Source organism: Oncorhynchus masou, chromosome 13, assembly GCF_036934945.1.
Source record: "Oncorhynchus masou masou isolate Uvic2021 chromosome 13, UVic_Omas_1.1, whole genome shotgun sequence".
NCBI lineage: Eukaryota > Metazoa > Chordata > Actinopteri > Salmoniformes > Salmonidae > Oncorhynchus > Oncorhynchus masou.
This window is the reverse complement of record NC_088224.1, coordinates 19,663,718-19,676,958: the sequence shown is the minus strand read 5'-3', so window position 1 is coordinate 19,676,958 and position 13,241 is coordinate 19,663,718. Positions and strand designations below refer to the sequence as shown.

Sequence of the window (13,241 nt, the reverse complement as noted above, 5' to 3'; positions counted from 1 at the left end):
AACCAAAAGTGTCCAAAAAAATCCAAATATATTTTATATTAGAGATTCTTCAAATTGACACCCTTCGACTTGATGACAGCTGTGTACACTCTTGGTATTCTCTCAACCAGCTTCATGAGGTATACCTTATTAAAAGTTAATTTATGGAATTTCTTTCCTTAATGCGTTTGAGCCAATACATAACATTTCAAGAACCATCAAGCGCTATAGTTAAATTGGCTCTCATGAGGACCGCCACAGGAATGGAAGACCCGGAGTTAACTCTGCTGCAGAGGATAAGTTCATTAGAGATGCCAGCCTCAGAAATTGCAGCCCAAATAAATTCTTCACAGAGTTCAAGTTAGACACATCTCAACATCAACTGTTCAGAGATTGTGAATCAGGCCTTCATGGTCAAATTGCTGCAAAGAAACCACTACTAAATGGCATCAATAAGAAGAGACTTGCTTGGACCAAGAAACGCCAGCAATTGACATTAGACCCGTGGAAATTTGTCCTTTGGAGTTTTTTGGTGATGCGGTGTGGGTGAACGGATGATCCCCTGCATGTTTATTTCCCACCATAAAGCATGGAGGAGAGGTGCTTTGCTGTTGACACAGTCAGTGTTTCATTTAGAATTCAAGGCACACTTAACCAACATGGCTACCACAGCATTCTTCAGCGATACGCCATCCTATCTGGTTTGGTCATAGTAAGACTATCAATTGTTTTTCATCAGGACAATGACCCAACACACCACCAGGTTTTTTATGGGCTATTTTACCAAGAAGGAGAGTGATGGAGTGCTGCATCAGATGACCTGGCCTCCAAAATCCCCCAACCTCAACCAAATTGAGATAATTTGTCATGAGTCGGACCGCAGAGTGAAGGACAACAGCCAACAAGTGCTCAGCATATATGTGGGATATCCAAGACTTTTGGAAAAGCATTCCAGGTGAAGCTGGTTGAGAGAATGCCAACAGTGCAGAGCTGTCATCAAGGCAAAGGGTGGCTCTTTGAAGAATCTCAAATATATTTTGAATTGCATAACACTTTTGGTTACCACATGATCTCAGGTGTTATTTCATAGTTTGTCTTCACTATTATTCTACAATGTAGAAAATAGTAACAATAAAGAAAAACCCTTGAATGAGTAGATGTTGTGAAATGTTTTACAGTGTGTGTGTATATAAAAAATATATAAACTCAGCAAAAAAAGAAACGTCCTCACTGTCAACTGCGTTTATTTTCAGCAAACTTAACATGTAAATATTTGTATGAGCATAACAATATTCAACAACTGAGACATAAACTGAACAAGTTCCACAGACATGTGACTAACAGAAATTGAATAATGTGTCCCTGATCAAAGGGGGGGGGGTGTCAAAATCAAAAGTAACAGTCAGTATCTGGTGTGGCCACCAGCTGCATTAAATACTGCAGTGCATCTCCTCATGGACTGCACCAGATTTGCCAGTTCTTGCTGGGAGATGTTACCTCCCTCTTCCACCAAGGCACCTGCAAGTTCCCAGACATTTCTGGGGGGGGGGGTGGCCCTCGCCCTCACTCCAATCCAACAGGTCCCAGACGTGCTCAATGGGATTTAGAACCCAGTTCTTCGCTGGCCATGGCAGAACACTGACATTCCTGTCTTGCAGGAAATTACGCACAGAATGAGTAGTATGGCTGGTGGCATTGTCATGCTGGAGGGTCATGTCAGGATGAGCCTGCAGGAAGGACACCACATGAGGGAGGAGGATGTCTTCCCTTTAACGCACAGCGTTGAGATTGCCTGTAATGACGACAAGCTCAGTCTGATGATGCTGTGACACCGCCCCAGACCATGATGACCATCCACCTCCAAATCGATCCTGCTCCCGAGTTCAGGCCTCGGTGTAATGCCTATTCCTTCGACGATAAGCGCGAATCCGACCATCACCCCTGGTGAGCTAAAACCGCAACTCGTCAGTGAAGAGCACTTTTTGCCAGTCCTGTCTGGTCCAGCAACTGTGGGTTTGTGTCCATAGGCGACGTTGTTGCCGGTGATGTCTGCTGAGGACCTGACTTACAACAGGCCTACAAGCCCTCAGTCCAACCTCTCTCAGCTTATTGCAGACAGTCTGAGCACTGATGGAGGGATTGTGGTTTCCTGGTGTATCTCGGGCTGTTGTTGTCGCCATCCTGTACCTGTCACGCAGGTGTGATGTTCGGATGTACCGATCCTGTACAGGTGTTGTTACACGTGGTCTGCCACTGCGAGGACGATCAGCTGTCCGTTCTGTCTCCATGTAGCACTGTTTTAGGCATCTCACAGTACGGACATTGCAATTTATGTCCCTGGCCACATCTGCAGTTCTCTGCAGCATGCCTAAGGCATGTTCACGCAGATGAGCAGGGACCCTGGGCATCTTTCTTTTGGTGTTTTTCAGAGTCAGTAGAAAGGCCTCTTTGGTGTCCTAAGTTTTCATAACTGTGACCTTAATTGCCTACCGTCTGTAAACTGTTAGTGTCTTAACGACCCTTTCCACAGGTGCATGTTCATTAATTGTTTATAGTTCATTGAACAAGCATGGGAAACAGTGTTTAAACCCTTTACAATTACGCTATGTGAAGTTATTTGTATTTTTACAAATTATCTTTGAATGACGGTCCTGAAAATGGGACATTTCTTTTTTTGCTGAGTTTAGTTGTTGCTCAACTGGGATTGATTGTGTTAAAAGCTGTATGGGGAAGGATATGAAACTGATGCGACTTAAATTTCATTTTTCTAAGAGCACTAATGATGTTCTTGGTGACATGATTATTTCCTAAGAAAATAAATTAAATGAAAAAAATTATTAAGTTGCCTGTGTTTGGTCTCTGGTAGGTCTTTAGGTTGATTGAACACTTCTATGTGGAATCCTATCTACTGTACGTTTATCCCACCTCTCAAGAACAACCTGGAATGCACACTGAATATCCACACCGGCTTCTCTATTGGAGCAGGTCCATATTAAATCGGTAGAATTAAATTGCGTGATAAGAGAAACTGAGTGATCGGGGTTTGTTGTAAAATCAGAATGACAAATCAAATGACATTTTCTACATCTCTGTTAGAAGAACTATGACTTCAAGAGTTTGCTTAGTAATTGAGATACTTTCTGAAACCTGAGCCAACACATCACTATTTAGGTATAAAACATGACCAAGAGAACCACAACCTTACAATGAAATATACGCCATAAGGGAACATTTGTTTTAGCATTCTCTGGTGCGGCTGTGACTTATAGGATAAAAAAAAAAACAATGTAGTAATTCATAGATTATTTGATTTACGATAAGGTAAGACAGTTACATTGTTCAAATCTCATTATTTTTCCGGGGATGCATGTCCCCATCAGGGTTTCCAAAACAAATCACTGTCTGGTTTGGGTCTGGCCACACTCCAAGGGCATGCTGCAATGCATCAGTCCTATCACGAATATCACCGAAGGTGGCTTCCCGTTCGGGTGGCGGTCGTCGTCGCCGGTCGACTAGCTGCCACCGATCCCTTTTTCCCCTTTTCGTTTGGTTTTGTCTAATTAGTTTCACCTGTTCCTTGTTGGGGTTTTTGGGTTGGGGTTATTTAAGTTCGGTTGGCCCGCCTGTGTTTGTGCGGGCTTGTTACTGTTATGTAAAGAGGTGTTCTTTATTATTGTGGGTTTTCCGCTGTCCGGTGAGATACTTGGGTGGAGTGTATTTACGCCTGTGTTCGGCGTTACCCATTGTACATTTTCAGTTGGACATTAAAGCGTGTTTTTCCCGAATCCTCTGCTCTCTGCGCCTGACTCCACACCCATTCACTCTTTGAGCGTTACATGTCTGGTCTGCAGGGAGAGACATCGGCTGCCATCTGCCATCCACCGAGGTCCTGCATGACTCCAGAGCAAGGAAGTGTGCAGAAAAAATTATCGCCAAACCCTACCCCAATCACTCCCTTTTACAAAAACTCTCCTGTGGCATGCGGTTCAGGTAAATCATAGCCAAAACCATCCACCAACTGAACAGTTTCTTTCCCTGTGCTGTGGCCCTCACCTAGCAGTCATCTAGCCAATAGAGACTAAAGGACCATGCACTCTATGCTGCACACCACATCAAGACATTTGAACTGTACAAAAAAAATCATTGCACTATCCTGCATTTGCACTCTGATCATCTCTCAGCATTTAGTTATACACTGAGTAAACCAAACATTAGGAACACCTTCCTAATATTGAATTGCACCCCTGTCCTTTTGCCCTCAGAACCGCCTCAATTTGTCGGGCATGGACTCTACAAGGTGTGTCAAGTTGGCTGGATGTCCTTTAGGTGGTGGACCATTCTTGATACCAGTGGCAGTCGGTGACGTTTAAGATAAAAACAATTATGAACATGGCCTTATTTTTATTACAGCATATTGGATGACTGTCATTTATATTCCATTCACTCAGCTGGTGTTGCTTCAACCTAGCCTATGAATGAAAATGTACAGCGTAGGTGCACAGGTCTAGAGAATTTTGTAATCAAGGTGACAGACAGAGTGTGACACATTCAATATTGCCATGAACACACTTGCCTGCATCTAGCTGATCTAGGGTGTAATCATTAGTCCAACAGTTGCAAACGAGAGTTTCTTTTGGACAAATTCAGGTATGTTTATCCCCGTTTCGATCAGCTTGCTTTCGTTTAAGAAATGTTTTTCAACAGAATCAGTGGTATGAATATACCCCTGATCGCATGCAAACACGGTTCACTTTCATAGCAGCCACATACAAACAACAGCATGAACATTTTGCTTGTTGTATTATTACTTGCCGCATCTACGCTCTGTCCTTTTCTCACCTTTTCCCTTCGCTTATGGACTTCAGTGCACAACACATGAGCTCTCTGTGGCCAAGCAAAAAAACCTTTCCCAGCCAAACCTTCATATCATTACTGCTAACCGCTACACACAGCTTACATTGTAAGCTAGTTGTCAATTTGTTGAGGTATTCTGAAGACATTTCACCCCGAATGTTATTCTCTGTGATCCAAACACCTTAAACTGAGATTTGTCTGTCCATAACACTTGTTCAGTGTCTGTGTTCTTTTGCCCATCTTAATCTTTATTGGCCAGTCAGAGATGTCTTTTTTTTCTTCCAACTCTGCCTAGAAGGCCAGCATCTTCACTGTTGATGTTGAGACTGGTGTTTTGCGGGTACTATTTAATGAAGCTGCCAGTAGAGGACTTGTGAGGCGTCTGTTTCTCAAATTAGACACTCTAATGTACTTGTCCTCTTGCTCAGTTGTGCACCGAGGCCTCCCACTCCTCTTTATATTCTGGTTAGAGACAGTTTGCGCTGTTCTGTGAAGGAGTAGTACACAGCATTATATGAGATCTACCGTTTCTTGGCAATTTCTCGCATGGAATAGTCTTCATTTCTCAGAACAAGAATAGACTGACGAGTTTCAGACGAAAGTTCTTTGTTTCTGGCCATTTTGAGGCTGTAATCAACCCCACCAATGCTAATGCTCCAGATACTCAACTAGTCAAAAGAAGGCCAGTTTTATTGCTTCTTTAATTAGAACAACCGTTTTCAGCTGTGCTAACATAATTGCAAAAGGGTTTTCTAATGATCAATTAGCCTTTTAAAATTATAAACTTGGAATAGCTAACAGAACATGTGTTTCCAGCTACAATAGTCATTTACAACATTAACAATGTCTACACTGTATTTCTGATCAGTTTGATGTTATTTTAATGGACAAAAAAAATTGTTTTTCTTTCAAAAACAAGGACATTTTCTAGTGACCCCAAACTTTTGAACGGTAGTGTAGGTACCAGAACTAACGCATTAGTAAACCTGCTACAATCATGCAGTAATGTCTACGGAAGGGGGTGAGAACCATGAGCCTTCTAGGTTTTGTATTGAAGTCAATGTACCCAGAGGAGGATGAAACTAGCTGTCCTCCGACAACATTGTGCTACCCTACAGAGTGCTGTTGAGGCTTCTGTAGACCTTCATTTCGAAACATTGTGTTTCATTCAATTATTTGGTGATGTTAATATATTTAGCATAGCTTTATCTAAAAGGCTACAAAAAAATGTAATTTTCACCATTTTATTTTTTATAATTCACTGGGTAGGATGGTCCTCCCCTTCCTCCACTGAGGAGCCTCCACTGTTTCTCAACTATTTTAATTACCTCTGCATAGGAGTATCGATTGGCCTCTAACTTTTGACACCTCCATCCCCTTCATCCTTACAGGGCACTCCAGGAATTCGGGATTATGATCCCCACCACAATTGCAACACCGTCATCCTTTTACTACACACCGTTCTTCAGTATACTCTGTCTGTCTGCACACACTTGAAACATGGCAAAATCCCTAAAAATGTTTACACTGCAGTGGTTTGGAGACGAAAGCTCTTACAGCATATTGTACATAACCAAGCTTCACATGCGTTGATAGGTGCTCTTTATATTAAAAAAAACAACAGGACCGACAAACTTTACATAAGTGGTTACAGAAGACGGAAATGCAAAAAGTTTCCCACTTTTCCTGAATTCAACCTGCTGTAGTTCGACTTGGTGCCAAAAATTAGCAAAATAACAGCATTACAAGAACCAGAGCCCTGCCTAACCTAAGTATAGGGGTCCCTAATGTAAACTGGATATCTTTCCTCCATTGGAAAAGCCTATAAGATTGTCCCACTTTAGCTACTCCATGCTGTCCTACTTTAGCTAGCTATGGTTGGTAAAGCGGGACAACTGACTGAATTACAAAATTGTAACGTAATTATTGGCAACTTGTTTATTTATTTTGATGAACCAGTACATAGAAGCACACATTTACATCACAATTTTGCACAGTGCCTGGCGGTGTGAGCTCCCTGTTTGAAGCTTGCTCTTCCCCCCTCTATGATGTCTCACCAATTAAATTATTTTGATCATGTGGTTTCTCTGCAAGGGCTTATGCTGCGTTTAAAACAACTGGGTACTCGTGGGGGGGGGGACGAGCTCCAAATTGGGAAAAAATCGATTTGAACAGTCATCCAACTCGAAATTTCAACGCGGAATTTTTTTTTGAGCTTTGATTATCAGACCTGAAGATCACCGAGGTCATGATTTGACCTCGTATTTCCGAGTTCCCAGTTGTATTTGAATTCGGCATCAGTAACAATAGTTTCGATATGTACTTGTCAGACAATGAAATAAACGCTTCAGGATTAAACTGTCCCCAGTTGATATAATGGCCCACTTTTTCATAATGCACCCTATATCAACTCTATATTTGTATATCAACTGCTCATTCTATTATAGTTCTATGCTCACTCTACTCATTTTTGCATAATGTATGCAAACTCCTTTGTCTGTCTTCTGTATCTAAATGTTGTCTATCACTAGCAGCACCATATTACCACAAAGTAAAATTCGGAGTATGTGCAAATGTAGCCTACTTGGCGAATAAAGTTTATTCTGAATTCTGATCATTTCACCACTTCGTATATATTCTTCAAAGGCTAAGTGGGGTAGCTAAACCTATGCCATTAATTCTCATTACTGGAAATCTTACAGAATGTGTATTTAAAGTCCCTTGTTTGGGACTGGATTCAACGATTTCTTTGGAAACATCCAGAGTACGAAGTTAAGTTAACAGTTACCCTAGCGGCACCCGTAGAAAAAGGCAGAGGTTTTTTTTGGCGCTCGCGCAGCAGCAACATTCTGCACCACACGCGGGTGAGAAGAGAACGAAGTTGCTTGCTCGCTTTCCGTCGTTCATTCTACATCAGCTTTTTATTGATTTGCAAGGTGAGTCCCTCAAGATCCAACTTCGAATTATTATGCAAGGTGTAGTGTAGACTGATAATTGATGTTATGCATATTTGTGTCTAGCCACTGTAGCCAATTTAGTTACTAACGTTAGAGCTTTACTAGCTAATGTTACCAAAGCTACGCTGACAAAGGGATATCATTGCGCTAGCTAGTTAACTAGCACGCTTAACTATGACTTCGCTTGATAGTCAGCTAGCTGCCCTTTAATCAAAGGAATATCTGATTCTCACTGCCTAATCAAATAACAAGTGCTAATGGGATACTCAATTTGCAGCTTTTGGGCCTTGCAATCACAATTTGACCGGCCATTGTGCCAACCTTAATATCTGGTAGCTAGCTAAGCCGTGGAAGTTTGTTAACTAAGATGGCAAATTCTAGTTTGCTAGCAAACAAAAACACACAATGTATAGTTAACTAACGGTAACACACAGTTTAGTTGTGTTCAATTGAGTAGTTAGTTTTGAGGAACTACTTCGCTTGTATGTACAATCAATGCAAGCATTGGACCAGCCCCTAGGCCTGGAAAAAATAGGTTCTAGATGGGGGGAAACGAGGGGGCCTAGCGAAATCTGTCATTTAAACGTTTAGTTACATCTACAGAATCTAACGTTGGCTAGAAGCCAATATAGCTAACAGTAAAGTTAGAGAAAATAAAATTACAACCTATGCGCCCGTTTTTATTTAGCTAAAAAAGTTATTTTGTTAGCATTGTCTGTGTGAGGATAGGCATGATTGATGAAGAGCAAAACGCACGAGTTCCGTACAGCCTAGGCAGCCTATAGTGGGCGCTGGATCTGCCCTATATGGGGGCTGAAATGATTTTATTAAGACGGTACACATTCACGTCTTTTTTCCGACGGCTCGCCTTTAAATTGTTAAGGAGGGAAATAATGCCTTGCAGCTTGAATGGATGGTTCTTTATGAACGAGCCGGTTCACCGGGGATGCGAGTGTATTACCGAGAATGCACATCAATCCTAGACTATAGAGGGCGCTAGATCTGCCTAGTCTATTTCCATAAGCGATTCCCCTCCACTTTTAGCATGTGAGCATGATCTGTTGCTTGGCAACAAACACCTATCAGCAAAGAAACATGTTCATCATAGCTAGCTAGTTAAGGATAATTACAGAAGGATGGTTAACACTATACATATCATATTACCTGATATGGAAAATAAAACCACCTTGGGGTGTAAACCTTTTGGCTTCTACCTAACAGGCTTAGCTTACATTGTAAGACGGACCCAAAGTTTCCTAGACATTCTTTGGTAACCAGTAAAACAAGCACCTTCCCACGGAAGAGTTGTTTGCAGCCTGGAGCAAAACAATATACCATCCTTGCGTTTTCGCTCACTAGATGCGTGGACTAGATGTAGTGCCATGAGAAATTTTGCAACTAGTGTTGTAGTTCTATTTCGATAGGTGTCACTACAGACCTGGGTTCGATCCCGGGCTGTATCACAACCAGCTGTGATCGGGAGTCCCATAGGGCGACGCACAATTGGCCCAGCGTTGTTACAGAAATTAAAATTACAACCTATGCTCCTGTTTTATTTAGCTAAAAAAGTTATTTTGTTAGCATTGTCTGTGTGAGGATAGGCATGATTGATGAAGAGCAAAACGCACAACTCCATACAGCCTAGGCAGCCTATAGTGGGCGCTGGATCTGCCCCATATGGGGGCTGAAATGATTTTAAGACTGTACACATTTTCACGTCTTTTTTTCCGACGGCTCAGTCTACATGTAGGCTGTCATTGTAAGTAAGAATTTGTTCTTAACTGACATGCCTGGTTAAATAAAAAACATATTTTGTGGGTATAGACCAAAAACTCATCCATTTCCCCCCATAGGAATGACCAATGAACCAGGGGTGGAAAATGCTAACTTACTGCTGGTTTTTAGGACTACAAGCTTGTGATCTCTATGGTGTGGTTGTATAGTGGGCCAAAAAATATGTATGCAAGTAGACTGCTGATTGACCAGCTCATCCTCCTCAGGAGGATGTCAACCCCTATAAGGGAATGGCACGTTGGGTATCAAAGTATCACTTGAAAAACAATCTGATATTATTATTGTATTGCTAGTCTGTGTAAGCATTGTCATGTTATTAAAACCCAAATTCGTCTCTTTAAAAAGATGAAAACCTCCTCCCCTCTTGTTTCGCAGCCTAACATGGGTAAAAAGCAGAATGGCAAAGGGAAGAAGGAAGTATTGGAGGCGGAGCCACCAGAGGAGTATGTTGTGGAGAAGGTTATGGACCAACGCATTGTCAACGGGAAGGTGGAATTCTTCCTCAAGTGGAAGGGATTTACAGAGTGAGTGCACACTTATCCTGGAGAACCAAGCTAGTTGAAATCTGCATTTGAATTGAATTTCAAAGACTGACATTTTAGTTACAGATATACCTATTGTGAAATGTCTTAATTTGCTGCATTTCTAGAGCCATGATTTACTCAACAGTATGCTGATAGTCTTTTGAAATACGCAGGAGAAGAAATAGCCACTGACTTCTGTATCTTTCCTTTCAGAGCGGATAACACTTGGGAGCCAGAGGATAACCTGGATTGTCCAGAGCTGATCTCAGCTTTCTTGGAAGCACAGAAGACCGTGGTGGAGAATCCTGACTCCAACAAGAGGAAGTCTTCAACAGATGAGCCAGAGACAGAGGGAAACAAAGCCAAGAAGAAGAAGGATGTGGTGAGTGTACGAATTAACCGGGATTTTTGTTTCAAATCAGTGTTGTAGGATTTTGTTTTTGTAGTCCTTTTTTGTGTATAGGCTTGTATGCAAGTGCAATAGTTATTTGATCAGTTTGTTGTGGTTTCCAGACTGGTTGCATGGGAGCTGTGTTGACTGTACCTTGTGTTTCAGAGTGACAAGCCACGGGGCTTTGCCAGGAGCCTGGATCCAGAGAGGATAATTGGTGCTACAGACAGCAGTGGAGAACTTATGTTCTTGATGAAGTGGTGAGTCTCAAATTGTGAAATTAACTTGTCACCTGTGCTGTTGCTCTCATATCACCCCTTTTCAGGGTTGCACAGCCCAAGAGCCATTCCTCATAATTTATCTCCCCTGGTATGTTGTTCACCTCCTAAAATTACTGTACGTGTGCCTTTGTAACCATCACATTTTAGTTTTCTAGATGTGCACCTGAACTTTATTATCCTGAACAGTGCTACTTGCTAAATAGTTGAGTCTTATTATTCTATTCAATAGCTACTAATAACCACCAACCACTGTCCCGCCACTCTACAGGAAAGACTCCGATGAGGCGGACCTGGTCCCGGCCCGCGAGGCCAACACCCGCTGCCCTCAGGTGGTCATCTCCTTCTACGAGGAGAGGCTGACCTGGCACTCCTGTCCCGAGGACGAGGCCCAATAGCACCCCTTCCTGAACCAACTGACGTCCCTTGTGGCCCCCCCCAGACCTTCGACCCCGTCCCTGTTCCTGCCTCTCAGGACTGTTCATGTCTCCACTTTTTTTGTTGTCATATACAGCATGTTTAGCCATAGTATTAGTGCAGAGCAGTCAGGTGAAAGTCTGTGCTTTTGTACACGTTTTTAGTGATAGGATGATATTTACTGGGAATAAGACCGGTGAGGAGAAATGGATGGATGGGTGATTTGTCGCTTTTTAATGAACCTATTCCTCATCCAGTACTGGTAGGGACTGGTTCCTCAACTGATATGTAGTTACTGTTGGAATTGTACATCTTGTATAATCCATGTAGTTTGACATCTTCTCCCTCACATTCAGCTAGTTTCTTTTTTTCATCTCCCCATGTTGCATACTTGAATCCCTTGAACAGTATGTCTTTTGCTGTATATTCACTTTGTAAATATTTTTTCAAAAAGCTGTTCAATAAAGGTTTATATGCTTCATTTTACCACCCCCTCTGCCTGTGCTGAGGTTTGTTACATAGCGCTGACACTGGTTGTAACTTTTGCACCCTGACTTCAACCAATTGTAACCATAGACTCTGCCAGATTCATTGTTTGACCTACTGACTCAACATGTGCACGGTGAAATTATACCCAGTAGTTGACGGCAGTCAGTCATTGATACTAGGGAAGCTGATTTTGAAAATTGTGATCATGTGTTTACTGTTGGTGTTCCCATTGGAGATACAAGTCTGAAAAGCAATATTACAGAAGACATGAAAGTATGGCTTAGAGGTGATTTGTGGATAGACTGTTGGCTTACTCTGACATGACCCATACACACTGGAGTCTACAGTGGAGCTGTTGTATTCAAAATACATGCAGCTTGCTCCATTTGGGATAACCAACATTTTAAATCCCATTCTTTAGCTTCGCCAAAGTTCTTATACTGGTGCCGCTTTTTTATTGAAGCGTCTGAACTTGACACCCAGAACTGTCTCAAAGCCAGAGTTAAATGAGGCAGATTTCTCACTGCTCATCAGTTACACTGGTGATGGTATTATGATTGACAATTTAGAAATCATGCTTTGAACCTCATTCTTTGACCTATGAATATTAAAATAATGTAAACATGGGCCCGCTGTAACTCTTGGTTCTTATTGGATGTTTAGCAGGCTCATTGTAAATATGCATAATACAATGCATTGGAGTAATTGAACATTATAGAATACACTGACTTGGAAGTTGGCCTCTTCAGGAAGTGACAGTCGCAGGTTCTCAAAGCCAAATTAGGGAATGTCCTGCACGATAGAATCCCACAGACATGCCAGTGCTGTTTTGATGTATTTTGTGTGGTTAGGGGTCCCATACTACAGATTTGACTTTAGACCTCAATGATACAATACAGAAAGCTTCCGAAGCAACATCCTCAACACTGGGGCTTCCTTCATGCAACTTTTTTTTTTCTCCAAAATGACAGACCCCACAGATGTCACTGCCTGAGGTGATGAGGACGTTTCAGGTGTCACAGTTTGTCATGTCAGGGTATAGAGACTTAGTATACCCCTCAGAAGACACTAAACAGGATCAACGTGTTCACCAGCTAACTTGCATAAATATTTAGTAGAAAGAAGCTTAAAATAGGCATGGTCTAATTAATTTAAATGACGAAAACACATCTAAGTTTAGCTTTTTAGATGGACCACAAAATCAATCATTATTCCTGGTTGCTTATCAAAGTTAGCTGGCTAACATTGATTCTGCTTTGTAGAAAACCCCTCTGTGTCCCTGTGTGTGTTCAGCATATTTGCTGTGTGACACTGCTCTTTGATCATTACTCTTACCTAAGGGGTCATAGGTCAGTCATACTCAATACAATATATCACTAATCACTCTAAATGGCACACCATTCCCTACATAGAGTACTACTTTTAGAATAGGGTTCCATTTGGGATGCAACACAGTCACACTGTCAATGGGACCTTGGTGACAGAGAGGCTGTTGGAAGAGTGACCGGCAAAGAATGGAATGGAAGGGTAGATGGAGAATCGGATTTGTGATCAGCTG

The 13,241-nt window shown here is 41.9% G+C and overlaps 1 protein-coding gene across 2 annotated transcripts; it reads left to right on the top strand.

Annotated features, from left to right (window-relative positions):
- Positions 1-7,658: 7,658 nt before the first annotated feature.
- On the top strand, positions 7,659-11,685 carry LOC135551887 (chromobox protein homolog 3-like). Of its 2 annotated transcripts, none has more exons than XM_064983160.1 (5): positions 7,659-7,769; positions 9,960-10,108; positions 10,322-10,490; positions 10,665-10,759; positions 11,049-11,685. In XM_064983160.1, exons 2-5 carry the CDS (start codon positions 9,966-9,968, stop codon positions 11,173-11,175), a joined length of 534 nt encoding a protein of 177 aa, XP_064839232.1. In that variant the 5' UTR covers positions 7,659-7,769; positions 9,960-9,965; the 3' UTR covers positions 11,176-11,685. The 2 variants fall into 2 exon arrangements, with proteins under 2 accessions (XP_064839232.1, XP_064839231.1); XM_064983159.1 differs by having other exon boundaries at positions 7,662-7,769; positions 9,930-10,108.
- Positions 11,686-13,241: the final 1,556 nt, after the last annotated feature.

Coding starts and splice junctions, on each gene's coding strand:
- LOC135551887 (XM_064983159.1), top strand. CDS start 9,930: ATGAAAACCTCCTCCCCTCTTGTTTCGCAGCCTAACATGGGTAAAAAG. Junction 10,109..10,321: donor AAGTGGAAGGGATTTACAGA/GTGAGTGCACAC, acceptor CTTTCCTTTCAG/AGCGGATAACACTTGGGAGC. Junction 10,491..10,664: donor CCAAGAAGAAGAAGGATGTG/GTGAGTGTACGA, acceptor CTTGTGTTTCAG/AGTGACAAGCCACGGGGCTT.